The sequence below is a fragment of the Lissotriton helveticus genome, chromosome 5_1 (genome assembly GCF_964261635.1).
Source record: "Lissotriton helveticus chromosome 5_1, aLisHel1.1, whole genome shotgun sequence".
Lineage (NCBI taxonomy): Eukaryota > Metazoa > Chordata > Amphibia > Caudata > Salamandridae > Lissotriton > Lissotriton helveticus.
Window position 1 is genome coordinate 1,402,516,226 of NC_136065.1, and position 21,113 is coordinate 1,402,537,338.

The 21,113-nt window shown below is 45.4% G+C and overlaps 1 protein-coding gene across 1 annotated transcript in view; it reads left to right on the forward strand.

The window, feature by feature from the left end:
* The first annotated feature begins 4,068 nt into the window (after positions 1-4,068).
* Positions 4,069-21,113, forward strand: part of LOC144755449 (AMP deaminase 1-like) — a 378,874-nt gene continuing 361,829 nt past the window's right edge. Inside the window, exons 1-2 of the mRNA XM_078644387.1 lie at positions 4,069-4,225; positions 15,472-15,646. Coding sequence (XP_078500513.1) covers positions 4,084-4,225; positions 15,472-15,646 — 317 coding nt within the window. The 5' untranslated portion in view covers positions 4,069-4,083. The remainder of the gene's footprint in view (positions 4,226-15,471; positions 15,647-21,113) is intronic.

Below are 21,113 nucleotides of genomic sequence, written 5' to 3' on the forward strand. Positions count from 1 at the left end.
GGTTCTTGCATGCCTGCTCACCGACACAACCGCGTCAGGGACAGCTTCGGTGCACACAGGTCTGCCAACCACAGTCCTATGCCCTCACCGCCGCAATCAGATCTCCACAGCGGCAGCGAGTCTCATGGTCACAGCCACCAGTCACTCCAGCTATCCGCCCATATCTCTGGGGCCTAAGCTCAAACGGGCGCCATTTTCCCTCTGGCGGCGCCGAGATGGGAACGTTTATTTTAAAGCCGCGGCACAATTACCACAGGGGCAGGAACTTCCCCGCACATGCATGCGGGTTACAGGCATCAACTGCCGGGGTCCAAGCATATCACAGGTGAGATTTAAGATGGTATTAGCCAGATTGTGTATCTGGCTTGTGGATCTCACTCAAGAGGCAGCCATTCCGCCTCACGCCGAAGCCACGCCTCGGTTGCAGCATATATTGTGCCACCCATGAGAGACCACTCAAACTGTGACTACAGGCCTGCTGCCATTGCACCCTGTGTGAGCTGGTAATAGCACCACTCACAACGGATATAAGTTTCCTGATATCTGAGATCACTGCAGTTCTAAGATAGGCCTAAGATAGGCCTTTTCAATCCTGAAGGCAGGGTGTTTGGTTATAAGTGTGAGGGTGCCCTGCATGAGCAGGACACCATCTACAAACCTAGCAGTCAATTCTCCTGACTTTGTAAGAGCAGTCAGTCATTTTAGACATATGATGGACATCAAGTCAATTACGAGATGTCTAACTATATATTGGCTGCACCAAAACCGGTTATGGCTGGTATCAAACCTGTTTGAATCCTACCCCAACACCAATTACAGTGTTAGATGTAGGATCCCATGCACTGTGGGGCTCCTCTGTATTTACGGTACCAGCCTTTCAGGGTCTAACAGCAAGCTAGTGCTGCTGCCGACCACAGACATGATCCTGCCCTCCTGTTGCTGAGCCAGGCTCGAGCAGGGGAAGGTAGAACAATAGGTTTCCTGTCACAAAAGGGTGTAACCATCTCCTAGACAGGACTTAGTGTATTGGGCTGGGGGGCAGGGGGTGGCACTTGCCAGCGCCACCAGACTGCTTTGAGTGCACATTTGGTGCCCTCCTTGCATATTCCAGGAGAAACCAGTTCAGAGAGCCATTGGCTCCTGCTCTAGCATGAAACTGGATAAAGAACACAGGAGTATCCTCCCTTCCGTCCAGCCCCTTCCATTGGTGGGATCCCTGAATCGTTTTCACCCTTTTCCTAGGGTACTTAAGGGCTTACCTGTGGTTGGCTCTTCATAGCAGTCATTGGACAAGATTCAGATCCGAAACCACTCAATCTTCAACCATCTGGGCACTCTGGACATCGTTGGAATTCGCTTTGGGAACCGAGACTGCATCTGGGAAGACTTCTGCTGCTCCTGGTCTCGTCGCCCTGCCAGACTTCTGCATTGTCTGTGCCTGTGCTCCATACAGGTTATTTTCCAGGCCTATTGACATCCTAGACACCCAAGGGAATAACCCTTGGAGTGAAGGAGTCACTCCCCTGAATCTGCAGGCAATGCAACCTAGCTGACGAATCTGCTACTCCTGATGACCCAAGGACTCCGAAAGGCTCAGCAACACAGGCAGTGGTTCTGCAACTCCCTCGAGACTGCACTGTCTTCTCAGCAAGTTTGAAGTCAGTATCCCTCGTTGGAACATCTGGAGCAGTACCCCTGCGCACAGCGTTGACTTGCTGTTGCCAAGGCTTGTTTACTCTCTTCTCCAGAGGTGACCGGGCTCCAAGATTCTCCAGCCGCCAGCATCTCTTGCTACCAAGATCTTCATCCTCACTGCATCCTCTGTACTGTGGGCCTGCATTCTTGGTGAGTTGCTCGAGGTCTTTATGTGACTCTAGTGCCTTCAACCTGTGGGTCCTCTTGAGGGTCTTCTTTGGCTCCCGTGGGCTCCCCTGCGTGTTCAGGGCCTGCTCTGACTCTCCTGAACTTGGTGATTCCCTTGGACCTTGTTGGTCCTGACACTGCATCTTCTTCGCTTTCTTTGTATGTTGCTACTTACAAAGCCGTGTTTGTGCTCCCAGTCTTCCACATCATTACCCGTTCCTCGCAGCTGCAGTGACAAGGGCACTGTCAACTCTCCTGCCTCTTCCGTCATTGGTGGTCATTGGTGGTCATTGGTCTTCCGAGCCTCCAGATCACTTCCAAGTGGCATAAACTGTGTTCCCTCTGCTTGCAGGTACTCCTCGTCAAGAATCCACCCTTGGATTCCACCGGACTGTTCCACTGTCTTGTTACGTGGCATCTTCACTGAAGTCCTCTATTGTGATCTTCTGTGGTTTCCAACATCAATTCCCACCTATGCAATCGGCTTCCCTGGTGTAGGTATTTTGGTTCCCGGGGTATCCACGGGTGGTGTGACTATCCAACTTTCCATCTTCCATGGGGTTTCTTCAGGGTCCTCTGGGAAGGGTCCTTCTTCTTGAAAATTGCAACCGCAACTTCCCCATTGACTGGTACTGAGCACGCGGTTGTTTTTCCACTCTGCCCACGGCCTCCGTGGGGTTCCTGGGTAATGACCTTGGGTGGGTCCTTCGGCCACCCGGCCCTTCTAAGTCTTCTGGGTCCAGTCTCGACTTTTGTCATGGTTCATATTCCACTTTATTAGTCTATGGTTTGGTCTCCCCCTGGAGACCACTGTGTATTTTTGCTGTTTACCTGTTCAATTGTTGGAAGTATTGTGTGCATTGTGATAATATCTGCGGATAGGAGATATTGCAATGTGTTAGTGAGTGTTTATAATAAATACATCTTTTTTATAACTACACTGGTTGGTTCTTTTTCACTTAACCTACACTATATGATTAGTACTGGTAAAACAAGCTGTGTGACACTCCTTCTGAACTAAGCCTGAAGGCTGCTCTCCACATTTCCCATTTAGAGAGATTTCTAGGGTCGTCAAAGACCCCCAAAATCACCATAAGGTTTGTCTGGATTAGCGCAGGGTGCTTCTCTTAAATAAGTGTGCAACATCTACTGAGCCAGCCTCCTACATGCACTGCTGGCCCTTGGGGGGCTTCCAGTAGAAGAGGGAGACTTTAACGCAGTCTCGACCCCAGACAAAGACACCACAGGCACTCTCTCTGCTTCCCGTTGGACTGGCGCCTATTGCTTTTCCGAATGGACTTCTCTCAGCCTTTGCGACATGTGATGGGTGTGGAACCCTCGCCAACGTCAATGCACACACACCTCCACAGCACACCATACACATTCTCACATAGATCTTATCTTAATGCCTGCTCCAGACTGCTGTGAAATGTCTCAGATCCAGACCCTTCCATGTGGTATATTTGACCATGCTCCTCTTCTCTGCTTCGGTTTCCCCACGGATGGTCCACACCCCATATGGCATCACAACACCTGGTTCCTCCAGGATGACTCTTACACACATGCCTTAGAAGGTGACATCCAAACCTACTTCCAGACTAACAAGGGCATCTCCAGCTCAATTGTTATATAATGCAAAGCCACCATTAGAGGTCCCTCCAAAAGAGGCATCAGAGTGAAGGAACGCACCATCGCAACATATCGCTCAGCTGGAATCCTGTGCCCTTTGATTAAACACACTTGCCATTGGGTACATTACCCTACCAAGATATCCTACTGACAATGAAACAGTCACCTCTAGGTTAGACACAGGTCATTGGCGAGGGCCCTCAAAATGCCCCTGCTAACTCACTTGAACTTCACTCTCTCACCTGGATGTAGCGTCCTCGCGATACCGACGCCGCTGGTTGAATAGTATATTGTAGTCGGGCCACAGCACCAACTGTTGATAAACTAGGCCCACCCTGTGAAGCTCATTAAGATGGCCCTGCGCTCTTCCACTGGGGTTGGCCTACCCTCTACGCTGCATTGATACAACGGAGGGTGCGTGTTTTTTTAATCTTATTTTCTTTGCTTGTACCGGAGACTCTGATACCCGAAAGAGAACGAACCTGCGCTCAGCAGCCCAGCACATTACCTGTCCTCGCTTTCAACGGCTCTTCCCTTACCTCCAACCGTAAATAGTGTCATATCCGAATACATCATCCTATCTTTTTAAAGATGGGATATCCTGTTACAGGCTGGAGCATTACCGTCCGGCTGAAAGACGGTCCCATTTGCTCTGCGACCGGCTCGCTTCAGCTGCTGTGCTGGGAGCCCAGGAAGAACAGAACCCTCAAAATGGACGCTTCGAAAGGCCCTGGTAGGAGACTGCTGTTACAGTGGTCTGAAATTAATACTGTTTTTAACTAACGCACCTTTCGGAACACATCAAATCCTTGCGAAGCTTTGTGCTGCGTTATGTAAAGATATGCGTTAGGATTTAACAATGCAAATGATACGGTGGTACTCCGAAATGTGATATAAGGCAACAGGGAAACAAACTGAGTCTGTATATTGTTCTGCTGCAATAAAAGAAATGAGCATGGTTTTGGTATGTTTTACATTCAGATAGTAAGCCAAATTGTTTTCCTTAATTTCCGAATTTATTCTTAGCAATGCATGTATTTTGCTCCACGCCACGCCACGCCATCTAGTTGTGCAAGTCGCGTGGCGTCTAGTATATACATACCGTAAATATTTTAGGGCTCAGGGCATTGTGGCGAGTGGGGAAGCCGTCAGCTCTTGCCCACGTTCAACACCTTAACTTCAAGTTAGAGATGGCACTACAACATTTTCATGTATACATTTACGAAACAGAAGAAAGTCGTACGAAGAGTTAAACTCACTAAGTAAGAGCTGTGTTAAAAAAAAATAATTCTGGAACTTAGGGGCATATTATCAAGAATGGGCGTTATACTATCGCCGCTTTATCGGCAGGAAACTGCCGATAAAGCGGCGATAATGGGCTTGATAATATGCTCTATGAATTCCAATCGAAGCCCATGTTAGATGTCTTTACATTTAACATGGGCTTCGATTGGAATTCATAGAGCATATTATCAAGCCCATTATCGCCGCTTTATCGGCAGTTTCCTGCCGATAAAAGCGGCGATAATGTAACGCCCATTCTTGATAATATGCCCCTAGAATTTTAAGTTCTGCGTGCATATTTTTTTTGTGTCTACAAAGCAGAAGTAGCACTCAACTGAAGTTCAATGTGTGGAAAAAAATGCTAGTCTACCAGCTAATAACCGCTAATCTTGGGTCCCAAGGAGCGTGCTACTCGCCGCAAAATGCTTTAACGCCTCATCAGGGGTATTTAGCGCAATATAAATACAATTAACAATTACAAATAGAACACGCAAATAATATTTAACTCAGTGCACATAAAAATCTAGGAGCTTATTTGCAAGCCCCATGCGCCACCCGTACGTCACATTTCCCATGTTGAAAATTATGCAAATGTGGCGCAAGAGGCTTGTAAATAAGCTTCCTAATGCATAAATACTGAAAAGCAGAGCAGTTTCATGGTACAACATTTACGCCACCATGTAACCAACAACGCCTGTTGCCTGGCTTCTCGAAGCCTCTGTGTCAACGAGCTCGAGAGTTTAAACCACAACAGGTGCACTCAGCAGTTCCTAGCACGGAGAATCTCTTTACATATATAAGATGTGCTGGCAGATCAGACAGAGGCATGTGGTGGGTGGGGAAGGCGGATACATGATATGGAAGCACTGCATGCCAAGGCATGCAGCTGAACCTGGTATGCATCTATTATAGGTTTCCTTTGGTGGTAAAAGGGAAAGCATGGTCTAGTGGTCAACTTCGAGGCGTCCAGAATCAGGCATTTAAATTATCTAAGAATTCCTTAGTAGAAGGGGCACTCCAGGAGGCGGAAGAGAATTTAGAATTCAGATACTGTTTGACTTAAGTAACTCAATCAATCAGGGGAATTATAAGCGCACTACTAACCCGTAAGGGTGTCAAGGTGCAAGGGGGGGGAATGGGGGGGGGGGGGGGGTGATCAGCAGTCCTGTATTAGTCGAAGAGCCAGGTCTTCAGCGCCTTCCTGAAGGTGTTCGGGTGGTAAATATTTCCAATACACTCACAGAAGAGTTAATAATTTTTCAGGCAAAGCAGTACAACTACCACATTTGTAGTGCTGTGTTGCACAAGGGAAAACATAGTACAGAGCTATATCTATTAAACTTTACACGTTACTGCGTTGCATGAAAACGTGGGGCCCGATTCACAAAGGTAAACTAAGTCGAAAGTCAAGCTTTACGGCTTTCGGTTTTCACAAAGGGCATTTACGAGTAGTAAAGATAGACTTTTGTCCCAGTTAAACTTAAGGTTTGGTTTTGATTCTAACTGAGACCAAAACTTAAATTACACTGAGACAAAAGTCTAACTTTATTCCTCTTAAAAGCCCTTTGTGAATTCCGAAAGTCATAAAGTTAGCCTTTCGTCATAGTTTACCTTTGTGAATAGGACCCATAGTCTCACACCCTGGTACAGAGATAAGTGTGTGCTCTCTAGCCTAGGTTTTATACTAAAAGCAAATCATTTTAGTATCAATTGCGATGCCTCTGCAAACTCAGAAGGATTCCAGCCATTGGATGTTTGGTGCGTACTTCAACACGCATGCACTACATGTGTGTTTTTTGGAGAAATTAAATCAGTTCCATATGTTAACGTCTGCTTCAAGGAGACATTAATTTTTTGCCTTAAGCCGGGCATGGATATTTTAGTAGATCCGGCCTTGTGTCAAAGCCCATGGGTGATTTTGCTCATTTACTCCAGTAACGCTAATGTACACCCTTGACGCAAGGTGATGTAAAGCATCTCAAAGCACTTTTTGCACTGAGAAAAGGGTGACTTTCAAGTGCAAAATACTTTTGTAAATAAAAAAAAAGTAATGTAAAATAATTTTTTAGATTACATTTTTATATTATATATATGCATATATAAATATAAAAACACATTTATATTTATGTGTATGTTTATATAAATATATATTTTTATATATAGTATTAAGTGTTACTTTTTAATTTATATTGTATTAATGTTATATATTAAAAATAGTTAAGTTACTATTTTAAACTACACATATAGTAAAAAACTATTTGTGAATGTTTTTAAAAGATATTAGTGTGAAACTATATTTTTTAATTTATGTTTTTGTACTTACCATTATTACCATAGTGAAACAATATTTTTGTAATGGATATTTTTGACTGGCTATTTATGTACCTCGATATTGTTGCAATAGATATTCTGTCAGAGATCTGTGTTTAGTTGTAGGTCCATTTTTTTACATGATTAAGTAGGGGGGCTATCAGCCCAGTCTCCGGGGGAAAGAGAGTTAGGTAAGGCGTTAGGGTAGCAGTGATGAGACTGCACATGCAGATGTTCATCTACCATAGCTTACTTGGTCGACACGTATCTGATGCTGTGTCTCATATGTGACATCGGCCAGTCATCAAGGGCCATATGTATCATAGTTCCGTTTTGCGAATTCCAAATAGCGAATTTTAAGGAATCGCTATTTGGAATTCGCAAAACGGTATGTATGTACAAAATCGCTTTTTAATAGCGATTCCTTACCATTCCTAATTTGCGATTAGCAAATTGCTAATCGCAAAATACCCATTCATTTCTATGGGCCAGGAGGCCCATAGGAATGAAGGGGCAATTTGCGATTAGCAAATTGCTAATCGCAAAATACCCATTCATTTCTATGGGCCAGGAGGCCCATAGGAATGAAGGGGCAATTTGCGATTAGCAATTTGCTAATCGCAAATTAGGAATTGTTTCAAGGGTGCAGGGGTGTCTCCAGAACACCCTGCTGCACCCCTGAAAAAGACATTTGGGGGCATATGGCGCACATACATGCCCTAAGGGCATGTATGGGCGTCATATGGCACCTTTGGTTTTTTGGAAAAAAAAGCTTTTTGAAAAGAATTCGCAACTTACCACCAACTAGAAGTTGGTGGTAATTTGCAAATCCTTAATGGCATTTTTTGCATATTTTTTGTTTGGTACATTGCATTTAAGGAATCGCAAAATTTGCGATTCCTTAAGTGCAATCGCAAAATAAGGAATAGCAAATTTTGCTATTCCTTATTTTGCATCAAACATGTTTGATACATACCATTTATCAAATTAGCATTCGCAAAGGACGAAATTCGCAGAATTTCTGCCTTTGCGAATGCTAATTAGCTTGATACATATGGCCCCAAGAATTATTGCTCTCATTTTGCTAAAGTGATGGTCCCTCGCCGACTTGAGACACAGGCATTAGCACTGTGTTGATGAGGGTGATTTGTATTTCTATTTTGACCCATGTCTGTGTGTGTGTGAATTGTGCACCTACAAGATCCCCTATGGCAGCACATAGCTGTGCGTTCAAATTGTCAAGCAGACTAATTGTCTCACCAGATGGGGTCCATGGGAAGACAATATGTAGTTAGAGTGTGGGCTTGGACATGTACAGGGCGCTTTGGCATCTCCTAATAAATGTGCCCTTCCCATTCAATTATAGTGTGGCAAGACATGTTCCTGTAGAAGCTGCAGAAGAGCTTGCAGGGTGACCTGCTGATCTGTGGTTCCTCTATGCTGGTGTGTGTGTGTGTGTGTGCGTGTGCATGTGCGTGTCCGTGTGCGTGTCCGTGTGTGTGTGTGTGTGTGTATATATATATATATATATATCCACCTTGTTGTAAAGCTTTATTCGAGAAATTTTACTCATAAAAGCACAAACATACATTTTAAAATACATTAAAATCCATTTTCCATACATTTAATACATGTAAAACAGTTGTGCAAGCTTTAACAAGAATAAAATAAATTTATATTAGTTAACAATATCAATTCATTTTAGCAGATAAAATCCGGCGCCTAATGGACCATGCCCACCCCAAATACTTAGCAGTTCCAAGCACAATGGGCATATCAGTGGTGGTACAGATAATTCGTAGTCCCTCAACACCACTGGATGTCCCAAGGTTTCTACACACTGGAGTCAGCCATACTCTCCTTGGGATGGCATAGGCCTCACATGAGAATAAAAAGTGGCCTATGCTTTCTTTGCTTACACCACAGACCGGACAACATGAGGTACTCGTACTCCGCCATCTACCCGTCAAGGATCGTAAGGGAAGAGAACCAGACCTTAGCTGAAAAAATAACTTCCTATCCATTGGGACAGTAATACTGTCCCAATATTGTTCCAGTATAGGTCTCATTTTAATCTCCAAGAATCTCCCCCCCATTGTTTCAGATTTAGTGTTCCTCCATAGTCTTTCTTCTATGTGGTCCCAATAAAGAGTCTTAATGGTGCATTTACTTGGAAATACTTCCCCTGCTGGGTTATCCCAAAGATTAGGAAGACCAAGCTCGCCCAAAACGACCCTTAGTTTCTTCAGCCATGTTATTTTATGGAAGGTATCTGTTTTGATTAAAGCTAAAAACCCGTCAGCATAGTGTCGAATCTCTGGGGTAGTCCATAGCTGTCTCCAGTAAAGAATAGGCCTTAATCTAGCTCGATCACTAACAGATCTCCTTCCTAAATCAAGGCCAAGCGGGACTAATGGCGCACTCTGAGGAAGGCCCGTGATTCCCCTTAGGAACCTATTCTCTGATATTTGTAAAGTGGAGAGCCTCTCAAAACCCCACACTTTTGCCCCATATAGGGCTGACCCTATGGCTTTAGCATCATAAACAAGAAGAGCTGGTTTTATAGGCTTGGTTTTTGATTTAGCTTGCTCCACCCGAAGTGCCCCTGCAATCTGCTGGTGCCTCAGTACCGCTTTATCTATATGGTGGTCCCAACGTAGCTTACTAGATATCTCAACCCCAAGATAAGTAAAGACACTTACTACCTCGAGCTCAATATTGTTCAGGGATATCCTTGGTCGGGGTCTATGCTTTTGGGAGAAGGCCATCAGTTTAGTCTTACCAACATTAACTTCAAGGCCATGCTCCCCACAAAAAACACCAAATATATTTAAAGCGCGTTGCAGACCGGCTGGGGTTTTAGACACAATCAAAGTGTCGTCAGCGAACATCAGGATCGGGACCCTGATGCCCGCTAACGAAGGTGCGTCTACACTCGCGCTCATCATCCTACCCACAACTCCATTAATAAATAGGGAAAAGAGCAAGGGTGCCATTGCACATCCCTGTCGCACCCCCAGTTCTACCGGGAAGTCGACAGTGGATTCACCATTCAACCCCCACTGTACTTTGGCAGAGTTGCACTTGTGGAGCCTCATAATCAAAGTGAGCAACTCAGGCGGGACCCCAATTCCATTCAGAACAGTCCAGAGCTTTCTCCTAGGCACCAGGTCGAAGCAGCCCGCAAGTCGACAAAAGCGACATACAGGCTGCCCCCACCAAGGAGCACCGTCCCCCATCGTAACATGGTAAAACGGAATATTTGATCTACCGTGCTGGTTGCCCGCCTGAAACCCGCCTGGTAAGGGGAAAGAGCATCATGTTCCTCTACCCAGTCCATAAGCTTATTTACCACTATCTTCCCCACAACTTTTTGTACAGTGGCAATCAAACTTATTGGTCTATAATTTGCTGGGAGTGACCGGTCACCTTTCTTATAGATTGGAATTATTATCGCTCCCTTCCATATTTCTGGGATTGCAGCCCCCTTTGCTATTGCATTTCCCAGTAGGGTCACGTACCTGGCCCACCGTATTTTATCATTTTTAAATATGTCGGAGGGTATCCCATCTAGACCCGGTGCCCTTCCCCCTTGCAAGGAGCAAATTACCAACTCTACTTCTATAGTAGAAAACATACTTTCCGTACAAAATACAACTGGAATTGCTTCTGGCGCCACTGCCTCCCTTAACTCCGCATACTGGGGTTTAAAATACTCCACCCAGGAAGCCTCATCAACATTATTACCTGGTTTATTTGGGGTGCCACCTCTACCCCACTTCACAACTCTCCAAAAAAACCTAGAATCCCTTGCCCCTGAAGCCTCAAGCAATTCTTCCCAATATTCTTCGTCCCATTTTTTCTTAGCCAGGCGAACACCTAATTTGTAGTGTTTCCTGGCTACACCAATAGCAAGCCTATCCCTGTTTCTAATCGCTCTACCCAGTTCTAATCTGGCAGTCCTGCACTGCTTATTAAACCACCTAGCCGGTTTGGGTGCAACTTTCCTACTTGCATTAGATGGTCTCATAAAATGTGGTTTTAAGAGTGAAAAAAACTTCTCATGTATGGCAGTGGCAATACTGGAACCAGGAGTTACGGGGCTTATTGTCTCCAAGGCGGCGATTGCAGTATCCAACTCTGAATTTATAGAGTCCGTAGATACTACATTCGCCAGCACATTTGGCCATTTAACTCTACGCATGTCATTGGCCATATCAGGCAATACTCCATCACAAGGTGGTGGACCGCCAAGCATGGCGGTCCACCAAGTGTGGGTAACACAAAGGGGATTGTGATCACTTTCCAATCTTTCCATTACTTTCATATCGGATACCCCCTGCCATAGATTAAGGCTACAAATGACATAATCTATTCTACTTTTACTGTGGCCGTTGTAGAATGTACAAGCTCCTTCCTGGTCACTCTTGCTCCTTCCATTAAGGGCCCTCAACCCATATTCCAAGCACATTGCATTTAATAGCAAAATATCCTTCGTCCACCGTTTGACCGGAACTAGGTTTAGAGGCGAGACACCCCATTGGATATCTTCCTCCTGTCCTAGTGGGTTTTCCGTATCGTCCAACGGTTCGAAGGTCCTATTAAAATCACCTGCCACTACCACTCTGTTTCCCAGAGACAATGATTCAAGGAAAGCGGACAGGGCCTCTAGGGTGGGGGAGCTCCCGGTGTTAGTACCCCTAGCATAGATGTTATAGATATCCATTGCACCCCACTTATCCGATGTCATTCTTAGCAATTGGATATCCTTAGAACCCAAGTCCAACACTTTCACTTTGATTTGTAGACCTTGCCTGATCCAAACTGTCAACCCACCCTTGGGTCGACCCCTGGCACCTCTGGTCGCTGGAATGGAAAAATTTAAGTAGCCTGGGAGGAAGATAGGGTCGCAGGCCCATGTCTCCTGAAACAGACACACCTCAAACCCACTGACAAAATCTATCCAATGTTGGGACAATAATCTACTAGATAGCCCCGCAATATTCCACGAAAGGAACTTCCCCGGGCTAGAGCCCTCTCCATTTTCCACCCTAGCAACTTGGGTGGATATATGTTTGCCCAAGCATTCAAAATTCACTTCCTGGTCAACAACATTATCCATCAAAATAACATCAGTTTCCTGGATATTAGTAGTGCTTGTTATAAGCGACTCATCATCCCCCAAGCTTTGTAAACAGACCCCACAATCTCCCCTCCAATTCATGGTCTTTCCATCGCTAGTCTCTTCTTGTGGGTGTACTATTGTATCCAAAGTGGGCACTACAGAGATCTCTCGAAAATCCCCCCTTAGCACACTTCCCCTGGTATTCAAGGAAGCACCACACTCTCGTCAGCAACCCCACCCCCCACCATGAGAGTTATAGGTTTGACCATTGCTAAAATTTGGTCGTAACAAGGGGGCAGTAAAGGGGGTGATCCTTGGCAATGATGGATACCTAGGATTGCCTAGATCCCTATTCCCCCCATGTTGGGGTCCACTTAGCTTTGGATAAAAAAAAGTAAGGTCCACAATACCAATCCCACCACTGTTGGTGCCCCAACCCAACCTCGTGATCCAACCCGCCACCCTGGGATCTTGGAAGTTAATAATAATACATTCCCCCCGCAAACTTTTTGGGGTACAACCTATCCAATTGACCCTTCTTACCCCGATAATCAAACCATCTACTTCGCCGGGCAATGGTCTATTAGCCCTTAACCAGTGCATGACCTTGTTTTTTAACATCTGGAAGGTTTCTCTTTGAGCTGACGATAAGGGTGGAACATTAGTAAGGACAGCCACATAAGGATGGGAATCTGGAGTAAGATTTATGGGGGGTGTCCTTGGGAGAGGCTTTGTCACGTGGAGTGTGGGGCAACTTGTATCTTGAACAGCAGGGCGGGATATTGGAACATTTTGTGGAACCTGGGAGACCTGGGAGTTAGTTATTGCAGCATTACCTTGTCTAGAGCTATCATATCCACCAATTACTGGGCCAACATTTTTTGAGGTCTGTTGTACCTGGGACTTATTCACTACCGCATTATTTATCCTGGGACTGTTATTATTATCACCAGCTACAGTACCTTGGCAGGGTTTATATATATAAATATACACAGATATACATATGAACTGCTTTTATGTGCCACTGTGTGGTATCCTGTCTATGTTACTGTTATGCCATTTTCACCACCTGCTCAGCCAGTGTGTTTGTGCTGTGTGCTGCATGGAATGTTGAAGTGATGATGCGCCTCGGAATGTTGGGAGCCTGTGAGGTGAAGTGACAGTTGAGAATGGGCTGAGCAGCAAGCAGACTGCTCCTGGTGGGGCTGCTCTTCAGAACCTGTAACCTACTATAATAAAACATCTTGAACCACACCCTACCTGCGTGGACCTCATTACTAGACACTGCTTATTGCATACGTAATAAAATACAGGTCACTGGTCTACTTTTGTGGGATACTTTGTGTGTAGATACGTCAGTTCTAGTGAATTTTCACGTTATTTTGCTTTAGTGTTGGTTGATTTATTTAATTTGCTGGCATTCTACCTTTTCACAGTTATGTTATTAACAGTGGTGGCATTTGGAACCTTGGTGGTAATTGCCCATGTAATGAGAGCCTGGGATGGCATATTCTAGGGCACTGGGAACAAGTAGATCCGGAGACCAGGAGGACAGAATGACAGGGCGCAGTGGGAAAGGGCGCACTCTCTGCTTTGAAGCACAAGCTTTGGTCCATCATTGGGTCTTCTAGTTTGCTTATCCAGTAGTTAGCTTGGCAGACTTCACTGCTCAACCTAGACAGCTAACTGTGCTAAGAGGGCATGGAAGTTGTGAACTAAAATAAAAAATATATAATAAAGTTAAGCGGAAATGCCGTGGTTAAAGTAGAAAGCATGTGTCTGTATATAAGATTGGCGCTAAGTAATATTTAACAAATAAATACAAAAGTTGAGCCAAAATGAGTACCTACTCCAGAAGCCACAATTAAAGTGACAGACCTCAAGATGAATGGGGAATTGTGCATCTTCTTTTCACATTTGAAAGGGGTGGTTGTGTCAAATAGCAGTCTAGTTAATAAAAGGTTAATGTGATATAACAGTGCCCTCAAGTATACGTGACCCCTTCTAAGCAAGCCAATTAATGAATTACCTTTCCCACTTCATTAGTGACTATCTTGATCGCATCGGCTGGAAGTGATAACGAACATTTGCAATGCAATAGATATTGCATTACTGATAGTTTGAGGTATTGGTGTTGCAAATAATAATGCAACGCCAATCACTCATACTTTCAGTAATGCGAGATCTGGTGCATTGCAAACTTTTGTGTAGTGAGCCAGGAACCAGCATTGCATGTCTCTTTGCAGTACTTCAAGCTGCTCCTAGAAGTCCCTAGTGAGCAAAGCATCAACACTGTATGTCTAGGTGCAGTACCCTAAGCTGCTCTCAGAAGGCCCTAGTGAGCAAGGCTACAGCACTGCATGTCTAGGTGCAGTACCGCAAGCTACTCCTAGAGGTACCTAGTGAGCAAGGCACCAGCACTGCATATCTATGTGCAGTACCACATCTACTCCTAGAGGTCCCTAGTGAGCAAGGCACCAGCACTGCATGTCTAGGTGCAGTACTGCAAACTGCTCCTAGAGGTCCCTAGTGAGCAAGTCACTAGCACTGCATGTCTACAAAGTTGGAGTTATTGGCATTTGAAAAGGCATTGTTTTTTACCTAGCAATTTTGCAAGTGTTCAGTACCATATGTGGCCAAAAGGGGGACCTCTTTTGGTCACATGTGGTACTGCACCTTGCAGAAGATAGGGTAAATCCACCCTACCCATAATACATTGCATGCAAGACAGTAGTGCAAGCACATTCAAATAGCTATGTCCATATATACAATTAGTAGGTTTTAAATGTGACAAAAGAATTAATACATTATTTTCCAATTAAGTTGTACTCTGTGTGGAGCTGATGAAGGGAAATATATAAACGGTCTCATATAAATGTGAGATGTTCTAGTGAGTGAAGTAACCACTGCCAGCCTATCTTAGGGCCAAGTTTATGTCCTGCCTGAAGCCTTTTAAGAAAATAGTGCCTTGAGGCTGTCATTAAAACCTATGGAGTAACAACACATGTAACAGGAGGTGTTCTCATGGAAGGGTTAAAAGAAGAGACAGGGCGGTACTAAGGAGGGACTACTAAGCCTATTGACCAATGAAAAGACACCATTTACAAAGGACAGGGACAGGAGCCAATTACAAAGATGGGCGGAAAGTAGGTGGAGCTTTAGGCCTATATCCTGAATACAGCATGTCTCGAAGAGACAGCGCGGGGGCTGCCTAGGCGAGTCCTAAAAACATCTTAAGGTGACGTATATTCTTTCCTCAGAAATTACCGAAGAGATCCGCAACCTTGCAGAAAGGGTATTTGCTTCTGAAGTTAAGGATGTGGACAGTCGGGAAGAGGTGTCGCTGTTTGACGTTGAAGGAAGCTGTCCTATCTCTCAGCACGAAATGAGGGATCACCTGATACTGAAAGAAACTAAAGAGCTGCAGGACAAACGGTAAGATTATTCGAGGCAAACTCTTTGAAACTTATTGCTGCTGCTTTCTGTTATTATTGTGTGATGCCAAAGAGCCTTCTTCCTTTTGAGCAGCGTGTAGCTATCAATGACACAGCGGGTGCAGTGTCACTGGGGTCAGGTGGTGTGGGGGAGGAGGAGCACTTTACCACAATTATAGTATATTATTATGAAACCGGGGCATGGGGATCCATTACCTCCTCGTCCGTCTTCCTCGCCACAGTAATTACACAATAAGCTTTAGCCTCCCATAGAAACTCCCAAATCAAAAGCTGTTTAAAGCACCTTAAAACAAAGGCCATCACTGCTATCCTCTTACTGAAGCACCGTAGTAACCAACAACAAAGCCCAACTGCAGAGCCCATGCTGACTGTCTTGAAATCAAAACTCCTCCTGGGCCTCAACTATGGCCACTTGGCATTCCCCGGTGCCTTTGACACATTTTTAATAAATTCCCAGATCAAGACGTGCTTGATTAACTACCAGAGAGGTGGCGTACAGCTGGTGAGGGAAAACTAAATTTGTATCTACTGTACTGTCCTGGTAGAGCTGTGAATACTGCCAAGCACTACAGCTTTGTTCCAGATTATCAGGATTAGGATCATTCCCAAAAAAAGACTTGTAGACTACCCACTGGTCTCATAGACAGCTAACAAATGGGTAAAAGCAAGAAGAAATAAACTAAAAATACCAGACCAACTGATGGAGGCACCATGACACAAACATCCTACTTGCCCCCCAGCAAGCAAGAAGAACAAGGTTGTGGCTTAATCTGGGCCTCTGGTACCCTGACCTTGTGGGCCTGGAGGATATAATAAAGTTCTATCATAGGGTCTTGCAGCCCCAGCGTCCTTGCTCAAATACTATTTGAAAGCCGTCTTCGAAGCAGCAGGGTCTCCCTGATGGCTACAACTAGCAACAGCAGCCAGCACTTTGAAAATCAGGACAAATAGCATGTATCTCCAAGAAATTGTTCACTCTACCTGGAAAAAAGTTGTGAACAGGTAAGTGTTATTAATGTCCTTTGAAATGGATGTCAGTAATCTTTGACCTCGCACCTTGACCGAAGTGCTGGATGCGTCTTATACTTTTTGGAAGGCACAGGCATACTTTAAACAAGCGCTCTCAACCCATACCCGTATGAAAAGTCTTTTTCTGAGGTTAATTTTACTGCCAATTTCAGACTTCAATCCTGGTTGGGCTCACCAAGATGAGGCAATCTCGTGCAGGTTATGCAACTCCTGAAAAGGGCTGTATGACATTACAACACATGCTTTTACCACGCATGCCTTTACATCGCAGTTTTTACAACGCATGCTGTTACAACGCATAGCGCTTAGGGGTGCTGGATAGTGAATAGTTTAATTTACTATTCCAACTCCAGTCCCCGTGGATAGTAGGGAAGGTGTTGGATAGTAAATTAAAACTATTCCCTATCCTAGAGTGCCCCCCAGTGCAATGCGTTGTAATGGTTTTCATTGTAAAACCTGCGTTGTAAAAGCACTGCGTGGTAAAAGTTGTGTGGTAAAGGATGTTTACCCCTGAAAAGAATCCTGGTTTCATCTGCTGTGCTACTGCCCCAAACTGACTGAGGAATGACACTGCCTGCTCCTCCCGCTATGTCGTTTAGAAGGGGTTAAGTGCTGCAAGGAGGTGTAGAACATGTGTTTAATTGAAAATATACCAAGTTCAGACGCTTCATTTGGTGTGTGTGTGGGGGGATCCTGTTTTTACAGTGGTCCTCTGACACATTGGGCTATGCATGGCTTTTTCTGCTGTGTTTTGCAGGAGGTGGGTGTGGGTTCTTTCCCATTGCCTGTGTCACGTTCCTTTGCTCCTCCCAATCCATTCCTCTGTAGAGGCAGTGTTTTAGTATGTTGGTGGGAATTGGCTGTGATGTTTGTTTCTGTGGTCTCCACTCACCCAGCTCCTGTTGTTCTTGGGGTGGTTGTGGCAGTTCTCCACTTTTCTTCTTCCTTTCTGTCGCTGCTGTTATACTCCGGTCCTTGGCAAACACAAGGAGATGATGAACAGAGCGCTGAAACTTTTCAGACACTCACCCCCAGTCACAGATCTGGGTTGAATCCATCATCATTCTTTAGCTCAGTTCAGACCCAGCTATATGCAAATCAGTCTTGAACCTGTGCCTCATGGGAACAGTCCATCCCGAACTGCCAAGCCAGGTCCTCCCTGACCCGGAAACAAGCATCCTGGGGCCGGTGTCTGGGTAACACCCTTCATCAGCCAGGCTAGCTTGAATCCAGTGGCAAAGTGAGCAAGGTCCATCCCAGTGCTGTTGGGTCAGGGTGTGGGCTTCTCTTCTGCCCTGGCTTTGTTGTCCATCAGGTTGGGCGGTTGTCTGGCATTTCTTGGTCTCTCTGGGTGCCGCTGCACCTTTTTCAGGGACATCCATGGCAGCTTTGCACCGAAGTTGGTCTTTTGGTCGTGGAGATCGAGTTCTGCCCATGGGCGTTTTTGTTACCCTTTCTCTTCGCTGGGTTTGGGTTATTTAGGCCCACATTGGTGGTCATGTTTGTGTGGGCGGCTGTGGTTTGCATGCTGTTTGCCACTGTGATGGTTGTGGAACGGTTGTTTCTTGCTTCTAAGAGGGCTTTTGGTACTTCCAGCTGGAAGGACCTTTCTTCCTTTTCATGGTGGGGGTGGTACCAGCGTGCCCCTGCTGCCAGACTTTCAGTGTTTCAGCATGAGGCTCCTGCCTCTTGGTCCACCCTGAATCCCTGGCTTTGTGTCAGTGGTGGTCACCCAGCTGGGTGGTCAGCATTCTCTAGTGTCTGTTGTTTTGGCCGACACAGGGGCATTGCAGGAGGTGATTCTTGTGGTGGAGGAATGTTCCTGATTGGCTTATAGTTCTTGCCATTCTTTGTCGGGGCTCTACTTGTCCGGTGTCAGGCGGTATGTTGCACACCTTCATGGATGGACTCACATTGCTCCCGGTTGATGGGGAGTTCATTCCTGTCATTCTTTCTCATGGTGGGGGAGGTATGCTCTCTTCTCATTCCTGTGGTTTGTCATTCTGGTGTATTATGTCCTGTGGTGGAGTTGCAATAGTTCTCCCCTTTTTCCCTCAGGTGTAGTCCAGGCCCCTGTCTCCTCTTGAGTAGAGATTTACGTTCATCCTCTTCAGGATGCCTTGCTGGACTTTGCTTCTTTTCAGAGTGCAATACACCAGGTCCCGGTGGTCTGCCCTGTATTATGGTTTCGGTGTTTCTTAGTGACCCTCAAGTGGTCTTGTCTAGTCCGTATGCAGGTTCTGCCTTTGTTGACCTGTTTTTCACTTCATGGAGCAGGTTGGTTTTCCTCCTGATGGCCCAAGTGTTGTACCTAATGACGGAGATTCAGGTTGGCTTGTCCAGATGTGTCCCCTGGTGCTTCATTAGCTATATTTCCAGGGCCTTTTGTCTGCTTCCCTGCTTTTGCCACATTGGGGCCATCTCCGTCTGTGCCCAGTACTCAGTGGGGTCTTGTCTCACTGGCTTCTGGGTTCCCAGGTTTTTCCTTTGGGTTTTCCAGTGCCAGTATTGGTGGGGGAGTTTTTTTTGGGTTGGTGGTTGGACGTGTGGTTCCTTATTCAACCTTCTCGTTCATGTTGTGCCAACCAACATTATGTCAATGGATGCCCACCTCCTGGTTGGGGGGGGGCTTCTATGTCGTATTTGTCTGCTCAGGCGCTATGGTTGGGGGTCCTACCTATCTGTTCTTCCTGCTTCTGGGAGTTGGGGACTGCTCAGTCTGGGCTCCTTGCGTCTGTTCAGGTTTGGTCAGTTCCCGGCTTGGTTTTGGGGTCTGTGTCCACCAGGGTGTAGCCCTTCCATCGTCTGAATCTGGTTCCTTCTTTTGCTTGGCTGGTCTGCTGCTCTGGTCTATGTTTGTCCTTTTCTTCCACTGGAAGGTGGGCTGGGTTGCGTCCTGGTTCTGCTGGGTGTTTTCCTCGATGTGTTCTTTTTCCTTGAAGGTGTATGTGTTCCTGCAGTTGCTGCATGGTCTGTTTTTTTGTGATTTTACTTGTTCGGCTCAATGATCTAGATTAGTATGCCTTTCTTTTTGCTCGGTTGTTGCTTGGAGGGTGGTCGCAATATTTTTAGTTTGCCCTATGGGACTGTAGTTTGTGATTCCCCCTGTTCCAGTGTTTCCCAGTGGGTTCCGGGTGTTAATATTGGTCTTGGCCTTTGTGCTTCTGGTGATTTGGGATAGCGGAGGCTCCTGTGGACTCCCCTATTGTTAGTCTTGGCTGTCCTTCCCCTTTTAGATGCCTCTATTGGGTATGTTTTTGAGTGTTGTTGTTTTGCCTGTCCCAGCCGGTACCTTTCTGTTTGGTTGGTATTTTCTTTGTGCCTTTTAGCTAAATGTCATTTGGGTTGATTCACTCAGCCTCCCCTCTTTGGGGATGGATTCAGCAGTCTCTTCTGTTGGACTTCTGCTTCCCTGGGCCAATTTGTAGTCTGATTTGGGGGTGGTCTGCTGGTTCTGTGGCTGCTTCTTGGCCTGCCTTTGTGCGGGTGTCCCTGGTGGGTGTATTTGTTGCAGCCCTGTGGGCATCTCCTCCTACCTTTTGGTCCTCTTTCGGTTGGGGGTTGGTGGGGGGCTGAGGAATCGTCCTTATTTGAATAAAGAGATCACGCAAAGAAGATTATTATCATACACCTTTATTGTAGAAGCTCTTCCAAGAGATCTCATCCACCAAGAAGCTGGTAGTAACTGCCACTCGTACATTCTTCCAAATTCCACCCTGACAACAATCCACATTCTATGTGGTGAGCTCATCACATAGTAACCAGTGTAGCTCCCCTTAAGATATGACATAGTAACCAGTGTAATTACTCTTAAGATATGTACAGAACACCATATCACCTCCCCCTCTTTAACACACAACATTAAAGTAATTAAACATAAGACAATAAGTAACAATAACACTGAAGAAAGTTTATGAGACACAGTCTTGCAAGCGAAGAGGAATTCTCCTTAAACAAACAGGTCTATCCTCCTCCTGTCTTTGCACTGCAGGTACCGCTGTACCACCAACATCATTAGACTGACATTTAGCAATACTACTAAGATTAGTTTTAACTGTATTCTTAAACATCTTGAATATTTTTACTGGTTGACTGAACTTGGACTTCTTCACCTCCTTTCTTTGTGACTTGACCTTGATCCAATCACCCACTTTTAAAACAGTCCTTTTTACAGCCTTTATCTCATCATACCTCTCCTTCCTCTTTTCCATCTTCTCTCTCTCTTTCTCTCCACCCCTCCGAACCACCTACACCATCAACAACCTATCTCTTCAACGTAAATTATGATGGGGTATTTCCGTGTTGGCAACTCTATCCTTAAACAATCGGAAAGGAAACACCCCAGTCGAAGAGTGCGGGATAAATTGGTATTCACGCACTTTTTTCATCATTGCAATTTCCCATTCAACACCCTCAAA